The 27575-nt window shown below is 38.4% G+C and overlaps 1 protein-coding gene across 2 annotated transcripts in view; it reads left to right on the top strand.

The window, feature by feature from the left end:
* The window catches only part of NALF1 (NALCN channel auxiliary factor 1), a 568216-nt gene that overhangs the window by 511511 nt on the left and 29130 nt on the right, over positions 1–27575 (top strand). For both annotated transcript variants that reach the window (XM_036457991.2, XM_045588777.1), the window contains exon 2: positions 22512–22683. In XM_036457991.2, coding sequence (XP_036313884.1) covers positions 22512–22683 — 172 coding nt within the window. The remainder of the gene's footprint in view (positions 1–22511; positions 22684–27575) is intronic.

Raw genomic sequence — 27575 nt, 5'->3', positions numbered from 1 at the left:
TCTCTTTCTTTTCATGTGGCCTCGTGTGGTACATGTAGTTGTTCAGGCACTAAATTCAATTTAGCAAGTATCGATTGTTGCTCGGCTCTTCCTGCCTAAGATCTGCTTATGTAACACAGAGCAGAGCCAGACAGAAATACGCCTTCGGAACTCTGGAAGCAAACCACTCATGGGTATTTTTGCATTTTTCATGCCCCCAAATTTTGGCTGCAGTTTTCTGTTGGGGGTGTATTCCACTCGAATATCTATTTCAGTGCCCACCAAGGTGCTCTAATTCAAGGCTTTAAGAAGTCTAAGTGGATGGAGGATTAATGGGCTCACGCTGTGGAATGTGAATGCTACACCTTGTTACCTTCTTCTAAATGGCTTGTTGTTTTCAGATATGACAAACTCCAACTCTTCTATTTCAACTTGTAATCTTTTCTCACTAGAAAAAGAAGATGCCAATATCCATATGACTATGAGACCCTCTTGCATGGTCTTTGAATTGTGTCCTGCATTTCACCTTCCCCTCTGTGCCTGTTTCCAGGTTTCTTCCCCGTCTTTCTGATGTGAGGTTTCACAATGTAACACAGAGAGGAATCTGCTTTACATTTGTTCTTGTTTAAAATTCAGAATCAAAGCAGATCCCTTTTCAACTTAACTATTTTAGTTATTTTATGCCAATTCTTAATGGCACAGAACCAAAAAAGCTTCCCCTTTAACTTAAAAACACTCTCTAAAACACAAGCAGTATATCGAAGCAGAGAAGAACATGGGTTCTGAAGTTAGCCTGTTTCAGTTCAAAGTCTTGTTCCAATACCAATGACCTGTGTGGTCCTAGGCAAGTTACTTAACTTCTCTGAGACTCAGTTCCTGTATCTGTAAAGATGGGCATACAGTAGCACCTACTGCATGGAATGATTTAGAGGATAAACATGATTCATAGTGTGTAAAGTAGAACAACTAGAAAAAGAGTAAGTGCTCAAAAATGTAGGCTCTTTTTATTGTATGTTACTGGTTTTCCAGGAGTTTATGCACAAAATATTTTTGCAAGGGGCTTTGGCTCTTTGTCTCTGAGTACTCTGTGTCCATCCTGAGAAAATGCATGTGTCATCTCAGCCTAGATCTCTGATGAAGGGAGAAACATTCTTAAAATAATGCAGTTTCCTGAATTTTAAGTATACATCTAAAGATGTGAGCTTATCAACTGGGTAGGTACTTTGAAGAGTCCTTTTGTGACTTTCCCAAGTCGTGGGCAGAACCTTTGTGGACAGAATGATGCATTGGATTGATTTCTAGATCTGTTTCTCGTGCTAGGTGAAATAGCATAGAATCTTAGAAATAAAAGGAATTTGTAAGTTGCGTCATTGTTTCCCTCTTCTCCATATTTCAGATCTCTAGTACTCTCTAGCTACCAAGATGATTGCAATCTGAGACTGTCTTTTTTCCATTATCTGATAGCCTTACTGATTAGCTCCATTTTTCCCCTTACTTTGAACTCCCCACTTGGTCATCCTCTAAAGTCAATGCCAGACACTATGGTAGGAATAAAAGTGCATGCCCTTCCTTACCCACCTAATGGCCTTGGCTTTATTTCCAAGTGCTTACGCAAATGGTGACTGCAAAGGAGGAAATGGCCGTGATTTGTAAGACTGACTTACATATCTCTTCATTCTTTCCAGACATTATTTGCAAATGCTTAATTTTAGATCAGAGTGCTAGATCAAGCTTGCTTAAATCAAGTGCCTTAACTTTCATAGATGTCTCTTGCTTAATATCAAGTGCCTTAACTTTCATAGATGTCTCGATACACTTCTTAACACCCACCCGTTTTGAATGCTATTATTAGGAAAGAAAAAGAAATAGATTTAAAATGTTAGACTGCTTTCACATAATATGAAACATCAAAACTTGTCTGCTGCCAGGGATACTGTCTGCAGTCATCAGTTAAGAAGACAATTTAAAAGATTTTTAATATTTTTAGTTCTAATATTTTTAGTTCTTCCTCCCTTTACCTCGAAGCCATCTCATATGGTTCTGGGTTATGCTTTTAAATGCACAAATCACGATTGGTTTTCAAAATCACATACACACATAATTAACTGCTTTATTTGTATCTTATAGCCAGAAGCTGATAAAAAAAAACAGTGACCTAAATGTAGCTGGTTGATAACAGTGATGAGAAGCAAAGACATAAAAAAAAACAAAAACAAAACAAAACAAAACAAAACATGGGGCATCAATTTCTTATGCGGAACTTCTCTATGTAAAGGCAGGGTTTTTTTTAGTCTAAAGTTAATGTAACTTCCAATATGTATAATTATTCACAGCACAGGGCAAAAAAAAGAAAACACTGATCATACAAACCATAAAGCCACCACCTAGAAAACTTTACTCTCTAATAAATTATACCTTTGTAATGTTTAACATCATTAATATTGCACAAGATATTTAACACCACAATATGCAAAGAACTGAGAAATGTGAAGGTTTTATATAAAGATTTTTGTGTCATGTGGACAGTCTTAGATCTCATATTCATTCTTACCCTGGGCAAATATTTTTACAAAAACTATATCGGCCCATTTTCCATTTCAAAACGCATGCTCCTTAGCTTTCCATGGGTAAGTTGCAAACTCTTGAATTTAGAGCCACCACTGCTATCACTGGGTTTTCAATATCTAAGGTACTCACAATGGTTCACTTCCTGTACTGTGTAGCCTGGCTGACTGCTTTTCTCTTTTATTTCTTCTTGTCTAGCTCTTTCTGTGGTTTGCTTCCATTTTTTCTCATTATGTCATATTTGTATTTATCACAACACTTACTAGGCAAGCAATACATATTATCATGAAGTTTGTAATTTTCCTATTTGATTTCCACTGTTCCTTACATACTGAAGGGCAAAGAAAAAAATATCAAAGACTAGATGCATGAACATATCGAAATAAATGCAATAATGATAATATGTTAAACACAAAAAAAGGCTTTTCACCACAAAGACAACCAGAGATAAAGTGGCTGACATTTTGTGCTTCTAGTCCACATGCCCAGATATATTGATAGATATGCTTTGGAAATTCAAGGATATATAAAGATGGAGAGAAAAAAAAAAAGTCTCCTTAAATTTTGTGAGTATATTTTTTACTTTTGTATAAAATCTAGAGTTTCTTATGTATTCAATTGAACCATACAAAATTGCCATTTTTTATAGATGAGAATGGTTGAATATCAGGAATTTCGTATGGCTCAATCTAATAAACAATATACTCATGAGATAATAATTTTAATTCAGAAGGGTTTTCACCCATAAAGGCTGCATCTCCATCACAAGTTAACTGCTGACAGTTAGCAACAACTAACATATTATTTCACCATAATTCTAATTATCTTCCTTCTCAAGGGCAAAAGCCTATGAAGGACTTCTTGTAATGTGCAAATCTTCCATCACAGAATGAAAAGGGGTGGTTTTTTGTTTTGTTTTGTTATTGTTTGTTTGTTTGTTTGTGTGTTTTGTTTTGTTTTTGTTTGTTTGATTGGTTGGTTGTTTTTTGTCTATGCTTGAAGCCTCCTCTGAAAGTGGCAAGAAAAAGAGTTTTGCTGAGGCAGCAATAGAAAGATAAGCAAACCCGGAAAACCCCTACCTGCCAAATGAGCTTTCTTGGGCCCAGGGAGACTTTAATTAATGTTAATGGAGAAACCTCCTTCAAAACCCAATTAAGCACTTAAATGTATTCTTAATGATCTCTGCTCCCAGAGCCAGGGTGCAGAGAGGGGAATTGATTTAGCACCAAGCATGAAACTATAAGTGTTCCTGGGTCCCACGCACTGCTTTTCCCATAGAAGCTTTGCTTTCTCTCTTGGTAAACAAGCTTTCCTCCAGATTTCTCACGCTCTCTGCATCTCCTGTGAACTCCTTGACCTGCTCTCTTGAACTCTGCTGTGAAAAAGCGGCTGAGCCAGAAGCATCCCTTGATGCATAATAACAGTTATATAAAGCACTTTTGAGATACAAACAGATTCTGAGTGCCTAATTATGCTGCAGGTGTTGCGCGTCCCCCCAGTATGAGGAATGATCCTGACACTCTCTTTATTATCGCAGGGCTGACATAATGAAAATACCCTGTCCTCAGAGAGAGAATATGCCTTCCTCCAGCAGCCCTTAGCCCCCATCATCATGATTGGTATTGATTTTAGATTAGCATGTAGTATTTCCCATGATATATTTCCTTATTAAAATTTTTAAATTAAATCCAAAATGAATATGCTCATCTAAGTTTACTATTGCATACTTCACAGTAGCTGAGTACATGCGTCTAAAATATGGTTCATATTTTATCTGAGTGAGCTCTGGTCCGAAGAGTATTATGCTCGGAGCTAAAGGCAAACTAATATCGAAAAATACTATAAAACATTCAAATGACATAGCATCTGGGAAGCTGCAAGAGAATCTTAATAATTGAAATGGAGGGATTTTCCAGCAGAAGCATCATCAACCAAGAATCTCCAAAACTCTTCAAATTGTATATTATTCTCTGTGTTTGATGTTGTTCCAAAGAACAATATAAGCATCTCAAAAGGACTGAACTTTTTTGGTATCTATTTGAAATGATGTGACAATAGAACATGAGTAGTTTATGTCATAGCACCCCCACCCCCACCATGCTCCCACAAAGAGAGGTATACCTTTAACTTCTATGCTTCTTTTCCCTGTGATGACAGAAACACCTACCATTAGCAAAGTCTTATTAGACTGAATTTTATTTTTCTTCACATATATCAATATATGGTCACTTTTATCTTCCATTTTCACTAACTAAAAAGCAAATAAATAAGCTAAGTGCAAATAAATGCACTTCTTTAACACATAACCAGTAATAAATGGCTTCCCAGGGATCTTTCTCATTTGAAGGACTCTTATGTCACCATTATGTACTCTTTTCCATTTTGTTGTCAATTTCATGATGTAAACTGGCATATATGAAGAGGAGTTTGATTGTTTTTAGCCATAACTACTTTCTTGTCTATCAAGACATGAAAATCACCAGTACTATGCAATCTTGGGTTACTTAATGGAGAAGATATATATTTCAGAAAAGCAGTTTGCTAGAATTTTAAGTTAAAGTAATTACTAAGAATATTTGATCAGAAGGTTTGAATTCATTCTTAATCACTGTTTTGATATTTAAAGGCCTTTGCACACATGGTGTTTACAACTATTTTCCTTAGGAGTTTGACACACCTTGTGTCATGAACATCTTCAGCAGCTGGCAATAATCAAGCCCATTCAACAACTCTTCGTACATCAAGGCACAGAGCCAGATATGGTAGGCTCTCTAGAATATCAAAGTGTTGTCCTTATGAAGAGTCTAGTGGGTGATACAGTGCTTTAACACCCACATTTTCAAAGGAGAAATCAATACAACCAATGAACAGATATCATATGATTCACAACCAGTCAGAACTGCAGGATTTAGAGGCATTTGTAATGCTTGCCTGAGGGTAACTAAAGACAGTCATACTCTTTTTTCACAAAAAAATATTGAGAAAATGTTTACACAGTTAAAGTCTGTGTAGATGTATACAACACCTATGTTTTATAAAATGGAAGATGTGTAGAGAGGGATTGGAGGTTTGAGTACAACCTCAAAGAATGTTCCATGCTGCTCCAATGGTGTCTTGAGTTGCTCAACACTTTTAGTCTATTTGGCTTAAATAAATCTTCTGAAATGATATAATTCAAGAATATCTATTATACATATAACATATATAGTGAAAAAAAGTGGACTACATACTTTCCTGAATGTAAAATATCTAGCAGTCATCATAGATGCCATGTAGCCACGTGACTAAATGTAAGGGATCAGAAAACAGACAGACAGCCTGGGTTTTAAATGCTGCCTCCTCAGCTTAGCTTGGTTACCTCGGTTAGGGATTTAAAGTTTCTGGGTCTCATTTTTCACATCCATAAAAAAGAAGAAATACTACTATCTACCTTAGAGAATCAAATGTGAAAATCAAATTAGCTACTACATGTGATAATTTTATCCATACTAGTAAGTGTTAGGGAAGTATTAGTGGTTGTCTTTTGCTTTTGCTCAACGTGTTGCTTTTGTAAGATCTTAAATCACCTATTTTCTGTGATCATTATTATAATGCTTCAGATTGATAGTAATTAAGAACAATCAGGAAACTGATATTAAAACCCCTCAGACTGTAGGTTTATGAAATTTAAAGACCAGGATCTTGTTTTGTTATTTACCTTTCTGAATGACCTCTTATATGTGTGCTATGTGCAAGAGAAATAGGTTATTGAGTAATTTTTTCTCACTTTAAAATAAACAATTTCCCTTCTAAAGGTTTACACATTCCAATGACATGCAACTAACATTGTTTTAGCCTTGTAATAGAAATATAAAAGACATTTTGTGGATGAAACTGACTTTAAATAATGGAGAACATCTTAAATTCTAAGGAATAAATCCAAACTGTATTTTTGCCAAGGTTTTCTGATTTCTTTACTTAATATCATACAGATAGTATCCCTTTCTGCTCTCTCTCACCTGGAATCTTCCCTCCAGTCTGTGCTTTGGCTGCTCTGTTACTTCTGCAGTGGTGTGTGTTTAAATTTAGCCACTTGCCATGGTCAATCATTCTCCTTTCAACTCACTGACCTTCAAGAAAACAACCTTTATCAAGGGAACTAACTTCTGTAAAGACTATTGGAATCACAATTCTATCCAGAAAAAAACAAAAGCTATAAGGATTATTCATAAATGTGGAAAGTAGTAAGGTGTTTTTATTTTTAACTCATATGTCATAGCTCAGTATCAGTGTAAGTGTAAGTGGAACAGGCAACAAGTATTTTTCCTTTATATGATAACTAGAGGCCTGGTGCATGAAATTTGTGCACTGGGTGGGGGTGTCCCTCAGCCCAGCCTGCATTCTCTCCAATCTGGAACCCTCAGAAGATGTCCAATTGCCAGTTTAAGCCTGATCTCTCAGGATTGGGGTCTAAACTGGCAGTTGGGCATCCCTCTCACAATCTGGGACTGCTGGCTCCCAACCACTAACATGCCTGCCTGCCTGATTGCCCTTAAACACTTCTCCCTGACAGCCAGATAACCCCTAACCACTCCCCTCCAAGCCTGATTGACGCCTAACTGCTCCCCTGGCAGCCCGAATGCCCGCCCCTAACTGCCCTCCCCTGCAGGCCCTGTCACCCCCAACTTCCCTCCCCTACAGGTCTGGTCGCCCCTAACTGCCCTCCCTTGCCAGCCATCTTATGGTGGCCACATGGGGGCAGCCCTCTTGTACAAGGGGATGATGATCTTTTGCATATTAACTCTTTATTATATAGGATGTGACTTGACAAACTGTAAAGAAAGTGTGTGTGTGTGTGTGTGTGTGTGTGTGTGTGTGTGGTGAGAGTATTGAGGAAATGATGGTTCTTTGATTTGTGCCTGCAGTCTCTCTATGATAATTTCACTTTGTTATTTGAGTTCCATTTACACACTTCATTGCCCCACCCCCTGAGAGATTGGTCAGTATTTAAGTGTATTTTATTTTTTAAATATATCTTATTGATTTTTTACAGAGAGGAAGGGAGAGGGATAGAGAGCTAGAAACATCCGTGAGAGAGAAACATAGAACAGCTGCCTCCTGCACACCCCTAACTGGGGATGTGCCTGCAACCAATGTACATGTCCTTGACCAGAATCGAACCTGGGACCTATCAGTCCGCAAACAGAGGCTCTTCCACTGAGCCAAACCGGTTTCGGCAGTGTTTAAGTTTAAATGTTAACTAAATCTTCCCATTTTGGTATGAAATTGCTGCTTGTTTTGTTTCCATTTATTCTTTATGTTGCAGTATTTCAGTGAGAAATCATATAGAATATCAATTTATCAGTTATGGATTCTCTCCCATTGACATATTGGTAAACTTTTAATTTCCTTGGTTTTTGGGGTTTTTTTAATTAATAAAGTTTTATATTTTTAAGATTAAATTTTAAAATCTAATAATTTTAAACCTTGTTTTTTCTGCCCTGGGGACTGAGAAGCAAACTTGTTTACATGTAAACTTGCCCTTAGGCTATCAAAAGGCGTAGCCATTCAAATGTAAATGAACACATTGTTTAAAGATAGCTGCTGGCTGGAATTGGATTACCTGTTCTGGGTGGGAAGGGCCTGTCCTCCCCTTTCTCCTTTAAAATTAAGGTGTTAGCTTTAAAACCTCTTTTTGGCAAGAGACCTTAAACCTTCAGAACTTCAAATTTTTCAGGTAGTAAATCAATTACTTAGCATTTTCTCAAATCAATAATACCTCCACATGCCCAAGGATACACTTCACACAAAAGACATTTCCAAATAGATCAACCAACCTCATCCAGACCCCACAGGAGGCACTCACAGATCAACACCCCAGTGCTACAACAACTCAACACATCCAGATCTGAGCCTTCATCACTTGATTCCGCATACCCTCAAGTTCCCCCAAAAGTTTCCAGCCATGTCAGAGAAGCAGCCCTGGGGCATGGGCAGGTGTGGAGCAAGCTGTTCCAGCGGCTGCTCCGGGCCTGGCCTCTGTTGCTCTGGGCCGCTCCACAACCAGCTGCTCCGGGTCTGGCTTGGGCCCGGTTGCTGCTGCTCTGGGCGTGGATGCTGCTGCTCTGGGCCTGGTTGCTCCTGACACGGCTGTTACAGGCCTGGCTGCTTCGGGCCTGGCCGCTGCTGCTCCAAGCCTGGCTGCTCCGGGCCCAGCTGCTGCCGCTCCGGTCCTGGCTGCTGCTGCTCCAGGCCTGGCTGCTCCCGACCCGGCTTCTCTGTGCCTGGCTGCTCCGGGCCCAGCTGCTGCAGCTCCAGGCCTGGCTGCCACTTCCCCAGGCCTGGCTGCTCCAGGCCTGGCAGCCGCCACTCCAACATTGGTTTTTTTTTGTTTTTTTTTTAAACGCATTTATGTTGCAATGTTGGCTACTGAGTTGAGTTCTGTCTTAATGTTCGATTTTTCAAGATCTTCTTTGTATTCTTTCTTAAGTAATTTTACTATCTTTTTGCTATAACTTGATTTCTTCACATTGAAAACTTCTTCAGTTTCTTCCTCCTTGTCCTGGAAGCTCAGCAGGCTGGCCCTCGGCGCCCCTTTGTTCTCCTTGGCCTCCTGCGCGGCTTCAGCCTGTTGCCCGGGTTGGCACCGCCTAGGAAGCAGCCCCCGGCCTTGTCTCCGTGGCCGGCGATCAGCGGTCGAGGGCCCAGTGGCGCCTCCCCGTCTGGGGGCCCTGTCACCCAGGTCCTTGCCGGTGCCCGGCGGCGGCTCCCACTCCTCATCGCACTCCTCCCAGCCTGGAGCCTTTGTTTCCTTCCTGCCAGGGTAGTCTAGCATCAGAGTCAACAGTCCTTCCTCTGCTTGCAATGTGTGTGACTCCAAGGGCTCTGCTTTTCGCTGCTCCTCTGGGATTCCACCTCACAGCCCTGTCTCCCTCTGTTTGAGCCTGGGTCCCCAAGGTCTGGCCTAGAACTGGAGTTCAGTGCTGTTGGTCTGGGGTTCAGCCCAGTCCGGAGCTTTTATTTCCTTCCCTCTAGGGAACGCCAGCCAGGCATTCAGCCTCCCCCTCCTCTCCGGCTCCATCCTCTCCGTGCACGCGCACGCATCTTGTCTCCGTACCTTAGGCTTTTACAGCTCCTCTGATTTTCCTTCTGGTTTTCTCTTTCCTTCTTGTTGTAGAATTTTCAGTCAGTCAACTTCCTATAGCTCTGGGCAATGTCCATTTTATATTTTAGTTGTATTTTATTGAAATTGTTGTGTGGCTGCTGTTAGGTGTTTATCTGCGCAGCCATCTTGGATCCTCTCCTCGATTTCCACATAGTGGTAAACTTTTAATAACCAATGTCTTATTTTGGAGTTTGTATAATTTGGAGTTTGTGTAATAAAAACACATTTCTTTTTTCACAATCAGTACTAAACCACAAAAGTTTCTTATTGCAGTTGGTTTAAAATAATCATTAAACCTTATTTGAAATTGAGTAAAAATAATTTATTAAGGTGCTTATTTCAGGGACTATGGTAGTCAGGACAGCAAAAACACACTATATGGTGGCAAATTGTTAGTTTTAAATTTTAAGGCATTACCATGAATACAACCAAACCTCACATTTTACCAATCAGCATTGTTTTGGACTGTGTTTTACCAATCAGCATTGTTTGAACTCTCTGCATTTATTAGACATGTATTCTATTTCCTGTATTGTTTTATTTGGGAGCTAGTTCTTTGTCTCTGCATTTTGGCTGCTTCCCAATGTTTGTTTCTGTGAATTAGCTAGACCTGCTATGTCTCCTGGACTTAGTAGAGTGACCTTGTGCAGTAGGTGTCCTGTAAGGCCCAGTGAAACAGCCTCCCCTGTCACCTGAGCTGGAACTCCAGATGTGCCTTTGTGTGTGGGCTGTGTGCCTTGTTGTAGTTGAGCCTTCATTGCTGTTGGTGACACTGGGAGGGATTAACCTCCCCCCCGCCCCCAGGCAAACTGGCTGCAAGGACCAGTTGCAACTACAGTTGAAGGATTAGCTGCAGAGGAGAAAATCCATGAAGCAGGACTTGCTTCAGTGGGGCTTTGTGCTCACCAAGTTCACCCTAGAATGTGTCACTTGTGAAGGTGGTAGGTTTATAACCTGGTATGGTCTGAAGCTGTCTACCGGTGCAATGTCTCTGGAACCTCTCGATTGGTGCAAAGTCAGCCACCTGCCTGTGGACATTCAGCACGACCTACAAAATTTCATCAACGTATATGGATGCCCTTAATGTCTACATTTTTAAAATCAAATAATAATAATAAATTGGTCAAGAAAATAACCCAACTAAATAGAACAGGAGGGATTTGCAAAAGTCTATTTCACTGGCTGTGGCCATTTAGATTCACCTTCAACTTGTATGTATGTGCACTCATTCATTTGTGCAAGAAATAACTGAGTCCTTCCAGAGGCCAAATCCTGCCACTGATGGAGTATTAATTGTAGAATAAAGATATACCAGGTTTTTACCCTTATTCTGATTTTTTTGTCTAGTTGATTAGATAAATTTTATTAAAATTTGCTTGTATAATTCAAGAAAATGCTCAGTTTTCAATGTCTGTGCCACACAGATTCACAATTTATACATATTTTCAGCTCTCAAAAAGTTTACAATTTTTTTTAACCTTCTTAGGCTTCTCATAAATGAGGCATTTACACACCGGATGATCCATTAGAGTATGACAAGAAAATATTAAAATTCTGTCTACAGTTATTATTTATCCTACTCTTTATAATTACTTATGTTTCGTGTATATTTTTAAATGTACATACAATATAATAATTCATGTGTATCCTTTTAAAGAATTCTTGATGTAAGGGAAATATGCTAAAATTTTAAATGGATAGAGTGAAAATTTAGCAAGTATAGCCTAGAAGATATACAACTGAGTGTCAGTTCTATATAATTTAATAGTTGAATAAATGTTTATGTGAGAAATAATCAGTCAGACTAAGGGAGAAAGAGAAAAAGAGAAGAGGAAAGGAAAAGAGAGGAGAGAAGAGGAAAGGAGAGAAGCAATTTCAGACCTAGGTTAGAAACGAGCTTCCTAATTAGAGAAATGGCTATTGGTTCTAGTGTTAGGCTTTTTTTTTTTTCCAGACATAATTCTAGTTCTTTTCACATTAACAATAGTATTACTCATGTCACTGACGCTTGGAGTTTTAAGCATGTATTAATACAATCAGAAACGTTGTGATCCTTTGCTGAATTTAAAATATTTCACTATAGTGTAAAATGCATAGTAGTTGCTGAAATATCTTATTGATAAATGAAACAAACTATGAAGTGTTGAAAATGTTTGACTTCCACAGCTTACCCCTAAAAGAGATATTTCTTGCAACTCAGTAAAAACTCCATGTAAACTATCAGGAGTTAGTGTTGGTTTACACTAGACTATGGTGAATAATAAACCACATTCCGGTAAAATGACCCGAATTAGCCTGACTCTGCTATGTTCTGCTGGGTGACTTGCTGAAATTTTCTGAGTCTTATTCTTTTCATCTCTGTATAATTGGAATAGTCACACTCACATAGATGATGCCTTGAAGATACCTGGTGGAGAGAATGAGTAGAATAGATATTGAATTATCTGCTTCCTTCTTTCCCGACTTTCTCCCCCCTTTTTCCCCCCCTCTTTTCTTTCCTGTATCACAGGCACACTAACCTCCACTCTAGTCCTCTCTTTGAAGTGCCATGTAACTCTTTTTCATGGACTGCTCTCTTCTCTTCCCCAGACACCGCCTCCACCCTCAGTCAGCCCTGGTTTCTGCTTTCTCCAAGCTGAGGTGCCCTGATAGTAACACACCTCTAAGCACATCTCACCTTGTCTCCTTTAATTTGAAGATACTATTTCTGATGCCAGGAAAATATCTTATAATGAAATTTTCAACCTGTTCTCCATTCCTGATCTCAAGAGGAGGCCCAGAGCTGGCTCTTAATAAATAATTTTCGATTAACAGATAGATTGAATAATACCTTTGAAGCCAATGTTCATAGGAATCAATTAGCTTCTTCTTTTCATGATAATAGGCAATAGCTCTGTATTCTAAATGGAATTTTGAAGTGTTCACTATGTGACTTCTTAAAGCTAAAAATTCTAATAGAACCACTGGCACTTTCCTGACAGTCAACACAGACCATGTTTAAATAAATAGCATGTTTCTAAAACCATGTGCCATGCATGGTTTGATATCACCATATCCTGTACCTGCTCTTATCAAGCAGGACATGTTAGGATAAAGCAGAAACTGTAAATGATAGCATGGTATTATTAGCCACTAGCTGTTGAGCATTGCCTCTGTGATAACAAACTCAGACATACTCACCTCCATGGAAAAATAAAAAATGCAAAGAGCCTGCTCAACCCAGGGGCAGCAGCATCTTCTTTGAGTAAAAATAGATTTGTTATTGTTTCAATTGAAAACTCTTACAAATCTGATATTGGTAAAGTAGGGTTTCTGTTATGCATTATTATTATAGAAATGCCCAACAGTATTGCAAAGAAGAAAATTTAGATATATACCCAAAGCATTTTATCTTCTAGTTCTATGAGACATGTGGCTATATAAAATTATTGGATTCTTAGATAGCTAATTTTACTTTATTTCATTTTTACATATTTTACTTTGTATTATGTGACAAAACTATGAATTAACTTTTTTAGACCTTTTTGTATTTATGAGGTGAGACATATATAGTAAGTCCAATTCTATTTATCTAGTTTTATGAGAAATTAATACATCTCCAGTTTTTAGTGAATTTACTGATTTCTTATTATAAATCTATTCTAGATTATGGATTATCACACTCATTTATTTATTAATTAAGTGGTCCATGGATCCCTGTTTGAGTACTACAAAACAAGGAAAGCCTTATATATTAATTCTACTCATTTCTTGGTAAATATACTATTCCTTCATATGCTTACTACTTGTTTCAGATTTCTTATCTACAGACTCTCACTTCTCTTTCTTCATTGATTTCATACCTTTTAAGTCCTTTTCAACATTCTCAACTTGGTTAAGGTATGGAGCTTAAAAGTGAATTCATATTGACGTATTCACATGCTGTCTTTTAAAAGCTCTAAGTTGTAATAGGATCACTGGAACTTTTGTGGTAGTTGACACAGGCCGGGTTAAATACATAACGTGTTTAGAGGACCATAAAACATGTAATACTGCTGCATTTAAAGGTATTGATTAGCTGATCCTCTACAAAAGGAGCTTTCATTTATTCCTGTCTTTTCCTGCTTTAGGGAAAGCCATTGAGACACAGCAGTTATGTCCACCTGTGGCTCACACTCAGAAGTGGTCTCCATGGAAGACCTCCCTTCTCTTCCTATGCCCACTAGCAGAGCTACTGCCATCTTTGCCCTTAACATGATAATCCAGTGAAGGCCAGCTGCTCATTAAAACACATCTTTCTTGACACCAAAAGAAATGGTTATTTACTAACTGTGACCTTAATTCACCTATTACTATTATTTTTAATATTTACATTTCTGAATTATTTGGGCAAGGTATGAGTTAGTGTGATCTGTCTGCCAGACACATTTTGCCAAGAATGTCTGTCCATTTCAAATAACAAATTCAGAATAAATTCTGTCCTCTGAAGCTCTGTGGGCTTTCCATAAGCTCTATGCCTTAAAGCACACTTTGTCTCCTCTTTGCAGAAGATTTTCTCTGCTTGGAACAAAACCCCATGTTATGTCTCAGGACCTAAGCCACAATATATGTTTGCAAAGAGAGGTTCAATTCATGAAGTAGGTAATAAAGTTTTTATTTCTAAATAAAAAATAAAAATCCTAAAGGATTTATTTGACCTCCAATAAAAGTTAGCTGATCATTAAAAAAAAGAAAAGAAAAGAAAATTCATAGCACCTAAGGTCTTAGAAGCTTCTCAGGGTTCATAGTTGGAGTCTCTATTCTGTGCAGGATCTCAGAGCCAGGTGGACTGGCTCACACTAACCAAATCACAAGACAGTGCTGTGCAAGCCAGAAGACCATGGTACAAATTTCAAATGACAATCCCACGGAAGATGTATTACTCCCAGGAACACCTAGGGTACTGAGAAAATAAAAGTGCACAAGACCTGATTTGGGTAACCTGGAAGGGGAGGCAGGTGAAGAAAGAATGTTGCACTTACTGTAAGTCCATAGGAAGAGTCCATTTCAGAGTCGAGCTTAGGTCATGTCAAGGACGGCTTACAGAGGAGGTCACACCAGGAATCAACCAGGCGGAGGGATTTGTGAAGGAGGTGGACAGAAGAGCATGGGTGCATGCCATATTTAGCAACCCTGCACTTCACTCTGCATGGCCAGAGAGCACAGTGTCAGGATGGGAGTGGAGAGAAATGAGGCTGGTGTACTAAGAAGGGCAAGGTCACAAAGCTCTGAGATGGTTAAGGAGTTTGAATTTTTCATGATTGTGTGGAGAGATCCTGAGTAATTTAAGTGACATAATAGTAACATATCAAGTTAATTTTATAAATATCACACTACTGGCAGTTTAGGGAACAACATGGAGGAGGATTTCATGACTGAAGATACCAAAATGGGTAGCTGGGATTATGATAGGATGTCAATAGAAAACCAAGATATTTGAACAGATATTAAAGATACTGCAGAAGTATGTTCATAGGGCCTGGTGATGAAATAGTTGTGGGAGGGAGCAGGAGAAGATATCAACGATGACTCCCAGATTTATCACATCTTGCTTCTTTCTGAAGAGAAGATGCTGAACTCTGCTCTGGACATGTAGAGATTGAGATGAGAAAGCTGTTAAAGAGAGATATCTGCAAGCTAGTTTACAGATATATCAGGAGGGAGGGAGGGAGGGAGGAAAGGAGGGAGGGAGGGAGGGAGGGAGGGAGGGAGGGAGGGAGGGAGGGAGGGAGGGAGGGAGAGAGAGAGAGAAGATATGAATTGAAAGTAAAGATTTAGGCTTCACAATATCAAAAACAATAGCTGAATCATCAGAGTAGATGATTGCCCTAAAAGAATGTGTAGAAGAAAGTTTAACACAGAAGCCTAAGGAATATCAACATTTTGAGTAATAGCAGAGGAAACAAAGGATAATTGCTACAAATAAAGACATAGATGAATGGCTCAAAGGTAAGAGGAAAACCAGGATAAATGGCATTCCATACTCAGAGGTACTACATTTCAAGAAGGAGTTTCATCAATAGTGTTCAATGCTCCCAAGAGGCCAAATAAGAAAATAACCAATTGTAGCAGCTGGGCTTACTGTTAGAGAGGCCGGGTGGCATAGAAAGAACAGTTTCTGTGGAACAAACAGTTCAGGCTAACTCCAACTCATAGTGAGATGGGGAGGGAAAGGGAGATGATACAAGGAAGGCATTGAGCACATAAAACACAAGGTGTATATTAATGAGGCAGAGAGGGGAAGAAGAAACTAATCTGGCTTTGTATTAGTTGTATAGCGCTAGAAACATACTGATAAATTTCTCCAGTTTCCCTATTCAAGAGAGCTCAGTAGAGTTGATTTATTTTGTGTCATTTTTACTATCATGTGTCTGTAGACCTACAGGATACCACATCTGTCTAGCATTGTGGGCCAGATTGACCTTGCCTCTTTACAGACCAATCCCCTCTCCTGTATAGATGGAGCCTGGTGTTATACTACGGTATTGAGAATGATTTCAGTGGACTTGAAAATGTAAGGTGGCTCCAAAAGATAGGGGCGTTCTGAAGTTCAGGAGAATAGACCAAGTCTTATAACAGGACCCAAAATGTGAGTCATCATCAGAAAATAGAAAGACATTTGCATTTTATTTAGGAAATGAAGTCAAGATATGGCCCTGGAGGACAAGGTGTGCTGCAGTATAAGTCTTTGATGGATCAAGGAGCCTGGTTCTCAGAATACTATTCATCTCTTAATATCCTTCCACAGGTGACTTAGCCTATCCTTAGGCAGGAGTTTTATTTTCTTGTTTTCATCTTAGAATACATCAGTGTTTCCAATTTCTGAGTGCAATGTGCTTTAACCAGACACTGACACATATAGAAGAAAGAAGACATTCAGATGCATGAATGTGAGAATTTATTTTGACTTTCACCTCCACTTATAATTGTAACATGTGTTATGCATCAAAAAGCCTTAGCCCGAGGCAGTTGCTATAGCAGACTACTGCTTACATAACCAATTATTTCACCCACGCACTCAAAACTCAGGCCACTCACACATAAGAGTTGACAGAAAAGGATCTCAAAAAATGTATCAACACATATTATAAATGTAAAAGGAGTCAGCTTTTGCCAATACTTGGGGGAAAAGGGAACTCAACCTTCTAATGTGACGATGACAGCCATTTTCCCTACCTGACATTTTTTCTTAATAATAAAAATTTGTAACCAGCATGATTTTTGCAGGAGGCTAACAGATATTTGAAGCATAAATATTCTACCTAGTTCTAAGCCATAAATATAAATTCTGAGGAGGGAGGAATATATTTAAAAGAAATGAGAACTTAAGCCTCTATTGGAAAAATACCAATCTTGGGCATTTTGTGAAAAGCTATTCACAGCATTAACCTCAGTCACATGGGACATCTAGGGCCAAGAGAGGTCATGAGAACCTGACATAGAATAGAGTGAGGTCACTTGTGAAGGTAATTCTTACAACCATGATTATTGAGAGCACTGGGGTAACTTCTAATGAACAAAATGGTGACTATTTCATGTTCATCCTCTATCCACTTAAAGCATTCCCTTCCGGAGCCAGTACCCCCTTTGCCCCCGTTTAACATTACTTCCCTTAGCCAGGGGCAGGCAAAGAACCCTCCTTCTGTCTATCTCCCGAATTTTTCAATTCAATCATGTTTGACCCAAACCTTGATGAATCCTGAAAATTATCTTTCAAAAAACAAACCAGTCTTCATCGAGAGTCTGGAAATTAAGTCAGGATTACCTTGGATTACCCCTCCTCTCCTCACCGCTGCTCTCCTCACCCACATCTTCCAACAGGCCTTTGTCACTGAGTGAATATGAGTACAGAGAAGATGCAGAATTCAGCCCACTGTTAAGTGGAGGTGGTGGTGTATTGCAGCCCACTGTGCATAATTGTTAGGGAGAGTTTCCAAAGAGCAGCCTGAAATGAAGTGACTTGCAGGAATAAAAAACAAACAAACAAACAAACAAAAAAGGATATGTTAGGAATGGATAATACTCAGATGGTACCTTCCAAATACCGTGGTGCATTATAAAAACAATGGCCTGTTTGTCAGGGATGTGGGGTGCCATCACCTGTAGTCCTCCCAGCTCCCAATTCCCACGGTGACATGAGACTCATGTGGGCAGTCTCTAGGACCTTCTCGCTCTGGAACATCATGCCTTGGTGACTCCAGAGACCCACACTTTTTTCTACAGTCATCACTTTCTATGTTCTCTAAGAGGAGTTACAGTTGTAAGAGTTCCCAATGACATTAGGGCTCATACACTGGATTCCATTTGTTTGTTACTGTAATCTCTCTGTAACTGTTTGTTTTTTCTCTCATAAAATATTTATCAAACCCATCTCAAGGATTTCATGAAGAAAAATAACAAATGATAAATGCTTTGAGAGAAAAGGGAAAATTGTTACCCAAGTCTTAAGTAAAATTAGTGTTCTCAGTTAGGCCATTTAAAAAATTTACTCTGCTCCTTTTCTTAACTGTAAGTGAAGAATAGTCTCTATTACTGAAAGATGGGCAGCTCTCCAAGCACATTTTTTATATAGTCAAAGGTAATTTCCAAGCACAGAGGTGAGAGTGTGGGTGAATGGTACATTTGAATTGTCCTGGCAAACATAACGACTTCTACAGGTAGAACATGGTACAAGCTCTTAATGAGGGATGTAGGGGGATGTTGTTTGCTCATCACCTTACACACACTTGTTTCTTTCCAAAATAATGGTTAAGCATCTTATAATAATGTACATCATTTAGTGACACCTAGAAAAACGAGCTACTAATGTTTCTCATTATAGGATAAGGCTAAACCATTATAAAACAAGACTTCTGACCTTCTTTGTTAGTTTGGAGTTCTTATGAATTAAGATTAGTATATTTGCTTCTCACCATGCTTGTTTTTTTTAAAATATATTTTATTGATTTTTTACAGAGAGGAAGAGAGAGGTATAGAAAGTTAGAAACATCGATGAGAGAGAAACATCAATCAGCTGCCTCTTGCACACCTCCTACTGGGGATGTGCCCGCAACCAAGGTACATGCCCTTGACCAGAATCAAACCTGGGACCTTTCAGTCCACAGGCCGATGCTCTATCCACTGAGCCAATCCGGTTTCGGCACCATGTTTGTTTTTAATTTTAAAATGTTTTAGTACTTTTAAAAACTAATTATTTTGTTTCTTCAGCTTTGTGCCAATTCAAAATAATGTTTTCTCAGCCTCTTTCTCTCAAAACACTTGCCAAAGTGCATTAGAAATTATATCGGAACCATTTAGTTCTCTCATCTTCCTAACACAAATCCTCGCACAGCATATTGAAAAGAGTTTTCTAAACTCTATTAGACCTTTTCCAGTTATAGAGAACTCAAGACCTCACAACTCAGCCCACTTTATTTTTGTACCTCTGGCAAGAAAGTTCTTCTTCATACCAATATTCACCTGTCTATTTTATAAAACAAGACTTCTGACCTTCTTTGTTAGTTTGGAGTTCTTATGAATTAAGATTAGTATATTTGCTTCTCACCATGCTTGTTTTTTTTAAAATATATTTTATTGATTTTTTACAGAGAGGAAGAGAGAGGTATAGAAAGTTAGAAACATCGATGAGAGAGAAACATCAATCAGCTGCCTCTTGCACACCTCCTACTGGGGATGTGCCCGCAACCAAGGTACATGCCCTTGACCAGAATCAAACCTGGGACCTTTCAGTCCACAGGCCGATGCTCTATCCACTGAGCCAATCCGGTTTCGGCACCATGTTTGTTTTTAATTTTAAAATGTTTTAGTACTTTTAAAAACTAATTATTTTGTTTCTTCAGCTTTGTGCCAATTCAAAATAATGTTTTCTCAGCCTCTTTCTCTCAAAACACTTGCCAAAGTGCATTAGAAATTATATCGGAACCATTTAGTTCTTTCATCTTCCTAACACAAATCCTCGCACAGCATATTGAAAAGAGTTTTCTAAACTCTATTAGACCTTTTCCAGTTATAGAGAACTCAAGACCTCACAACTCAGCCCACTTTATTTTTGTACCTCTGGCAAGAAAGTTCTTCTTCATACCAATATTCACCTGTCTATTTTGTCTCTTGTCTTTATCATCTAATTTCACATTTGAAAGCTATCAACATCAGCACATAGCAACAATTCCCTCAGATATTGAAGCAACAATAAGCACCTCGCTTTCTTTTTCCGCCCACAAAGTTTCCCCTGATTGCTTTCAGACATATTGCATCCTTGGAATTAAAATTTTAGAAAATAGTTAAAACTCAAATGAAGAATATTCTGTTGCATTTCAAAAGTCTAGGACTTGGGTCAAAAGAATTGATGATGTCTTGAAACCTGGACAGAGAGGTTGCTATGGGTGATCCAGAATTCTGCTGGTGACTCTGCAAATCATCATCGCTTTCTTTATCACTACAACGTGACATTTATAAAAACTGATTTGATGACTTGTGTAAGCCAAAAATCCACGAAGGAAATATAGCTGACATAGTATTTAAGAATCCAGAATAAACATGGATCTCTTTCCATCCGACAATGCTAAGGAGACTGAATAAAAAGAGGATGTGCATATATCCTGAGAGACTTCAATAATACCCCATCACCCGTGAGAGAGGAGATATTGTTTCTTCAGATAGAGTTTACGGGTGACTTCATAGTCATAAGCCATTTTAATTAGAACAATTTTGCCAAACTGAACTGGGAGAACAAATGGAGAGCAGTCTGGCCCATAAAAAATACATACATGTAATTTTCTGGAATTACACAGGGCCATTCCCTGAGAGAAAAGCAATGACTCTAATCTTTAGAATCCAAATGAGCAGAATGTAAGCTTTCTTTGTAATGGAATTGTACTGTTGTTAGAACTGTATACATAAACATGGTCAACTTCCTCTAGTACCTAAAAAAGGAAGTCTAAACCAGGGCTCCCAAAGCAGACATGGACAATTCTTGGATGACAGCTCAGTTTGTATCGTAAATAGCATCTATCACATTCCATATTATGTCATATTGGACAAATACTAATGGTATTTTGAAAACTATCTCCAACTTCCCCAAAGTACAGTTAGAAAATCATGGCATTTTTTCCCCCCCTCTGTCCTGAGACTGATGCTGTTAGCTCTCTGTGTGGGGATGACATCACAGCACAGCTACCTCATGTCCCTCACCACACACTCCACCCCACTTCCCAATTAAAATTTAAGAAATCTTTGGGACTTCCTCAGCTATAGTAGTATTATTTCTAGTGCAATTTTCAATGCAGATATTTTATGGTAAGATCTGTTCAAAAGACCTATTAAAATACTGATTGTTGTATATGTTTTCACCAGGTTATATGGTGATTATGAACCCATGGAAATAGCAAGTAAAATTACTTTTAGGTATCTAAAGTTTTAGCTGAATTCACATGCATCCCATTTTATCCCCACTGAGACTCCTCTGATCAAATAATAAAGCTTTATTTTAATCAAACCAATAAAAAGTTATAAATAAAAATTCAATTCAATCTTTCTTAGACCAAATAGACACTGATTGGATACATGCAATTCAGTGCTGATTTCAGACTAATCTGCAAACTCTCTTGTGATTTCTTAAGATCTTTTGAAAAACCATTCTAATTAAATGTAATTATGAAGAGTGCAGGATTTGGAATCCTACAGAATTTGGGTTTGGATTTTGGATCTTCTGCTTACTTCTATTACTACTTATTATTTGTATAAAAAGTATGAATAATAGTTACCTTCTGTGAGTGTACTGAGAATGGCGTGTGGAAAAATGTATGTAACTTTCTTAAAGCAGAGTATGAAATTGCTAAATACTAGTTATTATTCCTGTTATTATAGTCAAGTATTTATAATCCCTTAGTGTACATTTAACTGTAAAACATCCACTTGTCTGGTGGACATAACTGACAGAAGCCACTGGTGCCAAAAGTCTGGCAAATCCCTGAATCACCGTGATCTCTACTGTAGACCAGTATTTGAGTTTATGTTCAGCTTACTTCCTTCTATTAGAAAAACGACATTTTTTTCAACATTTATTTTCCTAAATACCTATAAGAAACAAAAAACAAAGAGATAAACGAAACCATAATCATTTCACATTTTTATGAAATTAAATAAACAGGAAGAAATGTTCATGTGGATCACACAGTATCTCAAAGGTCCCATTTGTGGTTCTGATGAGTTTCCGTCCTGTAGCATCACAGTGTGTTATGGCTGACCTAGGCTGGGTGTTTCCGGGCTTTCAGAGGATGAGATGTTTAATGCATTTGATGTGAGTCATGAAAGTAAATATTCACTGCTACTATTGTAGTTCTGTGCTTCTGGATCTGTGGGGCCGTTGTCGAGGACTCAGCGCCATCTAGTGTCCTTTGGAAGCATAGCTGGGGGAATGCCTATTGGGAGAGCCCACTCACCAGGCACACTGCAGTAAATAACCATGTATGGGCACAGTCCGTGATTTCCTTCACTTTCTCTGTTACTGGATTTGGAAAACTTCAGGTCCTACTTACCTCCACTGTTTTTCAAATGAGTTACACCAAATCAGACGTCACATTACTTTTGTATTCTCTGAAGGGATTCAGCAAATACCGCTTTGCTCTATTGCAGACTTGCGTTGCTACGTTTTTATCACTTGCAGCTGACATTGGGTAAATATGTCGGTTCAAAATGAGAATTTTCTTTCACGGTCCACTTAAAACCACAGCATATTCTTCATTAGAGGCAGACTGTTGTCATTCCTCCCTATTTCTGATTCTTCTCTCTCTTTCCCTTTTTCCAGATTGTCTACAAAGCCTGGCTGTGTTCCCAGTACTTTGAAGTCGCACAGTTTAACTGCAGAAAGACAATTCCTTGCAAGCAATACTGTTTGGAGGTTCAGACGAGGTGTCCGTTTATATTGCCCGACAATGATGAAGTCATCTACGGGGGACTCTCCAGTTTCATCTGTACAGGTACAGAGGGTGCGGCAGGCTTCTGTCGCCCGGCCTCTCCTTACATAATGTTGGTTTGCTTTGTTGCTTCTTTCCACTGATGTAACCTTGAAGATATGGCTGGTAATTTTCCACGCTGCCTTCATAGACTCCCCGAAAGGCCTGGGTTTGGAAAGGCCAGATTCTTCTACAGTCTACCTGTGACCACAGCCATTAGCTTTGTCCAAGGATAATTCTGAGGGCAAAGTGTCAGCAACCATGAGATATACTTCAATTTGACTTAAACTAGGTTGGGTTCTGCCTACATTGCCTTTATATTTCCTAAGAACAGCTGACGTGATGAGGCTAATAAAATCATGTTTCTTCAAATTGATAACAAGTCTATGTGCCAAGTTTGTTTTCTGAGAAGTGTTACCTTAAATAATTATCAAGAGCATAAAGCAATGTCCACCTCAGTTATCGTGTGTGTGTGTGTGTGTGTGTGTGTGTGTGTGTGTGTGTTAGAGCCACACAATGATGGCCAGATATAATTTTATCTTATATTTCCCATGAACAGTGTTTACTTCTTTAAGCAGAGGATTCAGCCTGGGCGAAACACCAGTATCAGCATTCAATTTCTGTATACTTTATAAGCATTGCATAATGTAGACAGAATAAGATGCCAAGGATAAGCGTAATAGCTGTTTTCTGAAATCAGTGGTGAGGGATGGGGGAGAACAAGACAGCCTGCCTGGTGCATGACCTGCAGAGCTTTGCCCTGTGTCCTCTTAGTAAGACAGTGCTGGGCAGCATCCTTGTAATTAGATGATTAGCTTGCAACATGACATGTTTTCAAGTTTTAGGAATAAAACACACCATCATAGGTATTGAGAAACACAGAATCCCTCTTCTTACACCAGACTTTATGTAACCTCTCTAAGACAGAGCAACAAATTGAAATGCTCAACAAAACACTTATCAAATTATTTCTATATCAATATTTACATGCCTATCTATTAACCATCCTTTTCTAAGTGATAAGCCATCAAGAAATAGTTCACCGAAGTTCTCCAGTAAGAACCTGCTTACGCACTGGATGAGAATTTCTTTGCCCCATGTTGTGGGAAGAGCATTGAGGAAAGGTTAGGAATCAGCACTTTTGACCTATTTCTGCTGTGCACTCTCTCTGAGGCACCATCTCCTCATTAGAAAATTAGTGATATTAACAGTTTTGATGCATGTTTGCTATAAATATTACAAATAAGGGAGAAACACAAGGTATGTTGTCAATAGGCCATAGCTATTGTCCATGAGAAAGTGATTTGTGAAATGTAAACTGGTTTGCCAAAATTGTTGTTGTTCTGATTTGACACTGATATCATCTTTCATGTAGTTTCTCTCTGATGGATGACAAAGGGAAAGTGTGTGGGGGGGAGAGAGAGAGAGAGAGAGAGAGACAGAGAGGAGATGGAAGGAAAGAAGGGATGGAGAGAGGGAGGAAGGAAAAAAGGGAGGGAAGGGAGAGGGAAGAAGGATATTAATATCTTCTTTCTTTGAATCTGAACCAAAATTCACTAGACACAGGGTATCAATTCACTTGACTTTTCACATAAAATTTTCAATAAAGGCTCATTAAGTTAAGGTGTTCAATTCAATGACAATTTTAGGACTTTGGAGAAACTCATGGAATTTTATGTAAAGATCATAGGTTTGCTTATTCACATGCAAATAGATTATTTTTTCTAGTGAAGGTCAGGAGCTTTCACCGGGTTCTCAAATTAGAGTAAGGCTACAAATGAAGTCTTTATCATCTGCTTCCTGATCTTTTATCTGTTGGTGTGAATCTGAAATACAAGTTTGAATGTTCAGTGACTTTCCTTGTATGCTTTCAAGGCCATCAGAAAGCCAAAGATGAGATTTAATCTCTTTCTGCACAACATGAACAGAAAACCCACCTTATATGATATTTCTAATTGTTTTTGGATTTTGTAAAATCACCTTTCCTAGCCATAGCTACATTCCATCTTTTTTCCAAGACAGGAAAGATATTTGTCATTGGGCCCAGAAGGAAATGCCATGGACATGCAAAGCTATCAGGGAGCATCTCCTCACTGAATAAGTGAGAATCTTGCTCTCCTTCCACTGTACACATCAGTTGGGCTCAAGTTCCTTTTGTTACTAAACTTCTCAACAATGTACAGAATAAATTCTGAAGTTATTTAATTCTGAAGTTCTATGAAAGTTTTCAGCAATAAAAATACTACTTTTCAGATTGATCCTCTTTTCTAAGGTGTGACCGAGGTCTCCTGGAAGGATTGTTCTCTATTTTGATAACTAGCATCCATCATTTTCCACCTTAGGTCTCAGGGTGAGGATCCCTCAGACAGGACCCAGAATAGGCCCTGACTGGGAAGAAGTTACCCAGAGAATGTTCTCAAGGATCACTGGCTAAATCTATGAAGCCAAGGGACTGGTCACATTTCTAGGGAAACTAGTGAGGCTTATATATTTGTTCCAAATATTATCCCACAAGTTTTGGAGGTTCATTTCTTATAGATGGACATGAAAATCCAAATAACTAGCCTTTTAGATAATTTTGGAGTGATTGTGAGTCATCTCAGATGACTTTTTATGCATTTTGAATGAAATGTCTTCCATACTCAGGAATAATTAGACCAAATATAGTAGAGAAATGGGAGTATTTTTTCCCTAGTTTTCCAATTGGCTGCAGACAACCTAAAGCCACCTGGAATGGTAGGCTCATAGCAAATTTTCAGGTGCACAAGCAATAGCAGATGTTGCACTTCTTTCTCATTGCAAAAAGGTATAATGACAGTCACTAATCACATTCCATTAAAAGGAATTCATCAACTATGTTGGTCTTAATCTTGCTTCCAACAATCTCTCCCTTAATAAATTAATAAACGGTATTATTTTCATTCTATATAATAAAAAATATAATCATTGATCACCAAGAGTTGAAAAAATAGAGTTTTCTTTAAAGTCAACATATTTAATTATACTGATTTTCCTATTATGTATTGGAAATACATCCAATTCACAGCTTCCTGAAGGATAGAAATCTCCTCTAAGAGTCAACTCAAGAAAGCATTCAGTAAGCATATAACTCCATTTGACTTGTTGCCAGAATTTGTCCAAGTGAGGGTCAATTTTGCTCAAGGCGCTTCTCCAAGATGACAAACTAGTGGTGTGGTGATGACTTTTTCTTAGAGGTCTCTGTCTGCAGCCTTTTAAAGATGTGGAATTATAAGGTGTCAGTTCTTCCTCTCCTATGGGTTTTTACTAGATATATACTGAAGCTTAGGGATTATCTGACTCAGGAAAAGTGCCTCTCAGCCCTTGGAATCAATGAGCCAATTAGAAGATTCAGAGCAGACAATATTTCTTTAAATAATCTGGAGTTGGTCATAATTGTGGTGACAGTTATCAGATTCAATATTTAGTACATCTCTTCTTTAAAATGCTTACATAACTTACCCACATCCTAAACTTGAATATTTTAAATGTTAATGTTTTGATCATCAGCTATTTCAGGTGTCTATGATCCTGTCTGTCCACGATGTATGGAAAAACCTGAAATACTTGAGAATGCATGTCTATTGCTATATAATGCCTTCACTGAGGATGTTACAGAAGGTCATGACCAAATGTTCTACCCACAAGTCTAGATGACAAGAAGAGCCCCTTTTTGTATGTTTAACACTGCTTTCGTTTTAAGAGAAAAAGGAAAGACACTTTTGTCTGCGATCTCTCTTGGATTTCCTATTAAAGAATAAAGCACACACACACACACACAAAAAAAAAAAAAAAGAATAAAGCTGACTCATTGCCGAAGGAGTGTTTTAGGAATTAATTAGGGAGGAACTCTGAGGCACTGTCAGGGGAACCTGTCACTTACTGTCAGTCATTATTGAGCTAAAGCTTTCCAAGGTGGGCTGTGTTCGCAAACTCAGTTCGCACAATGCACTCCTAGTTTAGAAACTTGGTTTCCTTATCTTTAAAGTGAGGGGGTGGAGTCGTCGATGGATTCTGTGTTGTCAACCCATCACTGAGGTGATTACACTCCTTTCCTTGTTCTCCAGTCCCCTAGAGGAATCCTTGATTGCTTACCTGCAATAGGGCACCAACAGTAAGAAAACAGAGTGGCGGAATATCACAGGCTGTGGGTGCTATGGTAACACACATTATGAAAATTACCATTTGATTGATAGGTAAAATGGAACTGGCATGATTTGCTGCTATATTTTTCATAGAAAAATTATTGAAAGAAAGAGTAAAAGTTGGTCTGCTGGGGGTTACTGAAAATTGAAATAAAACATATTTTGATAATTTTATGTAAATTCGGCATTTCATTTTTTTAGCTGTGACAAGAATAAGGTTATGTTTCTGCCTCTTGGGAAAATATAATACTGTGGGCTGTATTTTACTGACAGGCTTGGTAATGATGTGCTGGAGGGTGCACGCCCCCTGGTGGCTGACGTTCGCTACTGCAGAGGAATTTAAGGATATTATTGCCTACAGGCAAGAGAAATAAGTAATCCTTTGAGAGAAAAAAAAGAGAGAAAATAATTTTACATGCATATTGATCATATTAAAAAGGAAGATTTTAATGTTTAATGTTGAATAATTAATATGAGAGAATTCACAACTATGAAAGATCATTTCCAGAATGCATCATTAGGGAGTCATAATAAATAATTTTAAAAGATAGCATAAAATATTTTCTCATTAAAGAGTTATTTTAATAGAAAAAAAACTGCTACCTGTGGATTTAAATTTGTACGTCTATGCTATTTTTAATCTCTGTGTTTCCTCAGTGTGAGACTATGTTTTATTATTTTCTAAAATGAGGGGTGTTCTGAAGAAAGGTGTCATTTGCTGAAATGACCAGTTATAGCACAATTTGAAGTCAT

Source organism: Pipistrellus kuhlii, unplaced genomic scaffold (assembly GCF_014108245.1).
Source record: "Pipistrellus kuhlii isolate mPipKuh1 unplaced genomic scaffold, mPipKuh1.p scaffold_m20_p_3, whole genome shotgun sequence".
NCBI classification, from domain to species: Eukaryota; Metazoa; Chordata; class Mammalia; order Chiroptera; family Vespertilionidae; genus Pipistrellus; species Pipistrellus kuhlii.
Note: the sequence above shows the minus strand (reverse complement) of the source record. Positions and strands in the feature narration are given on the sequence as shown.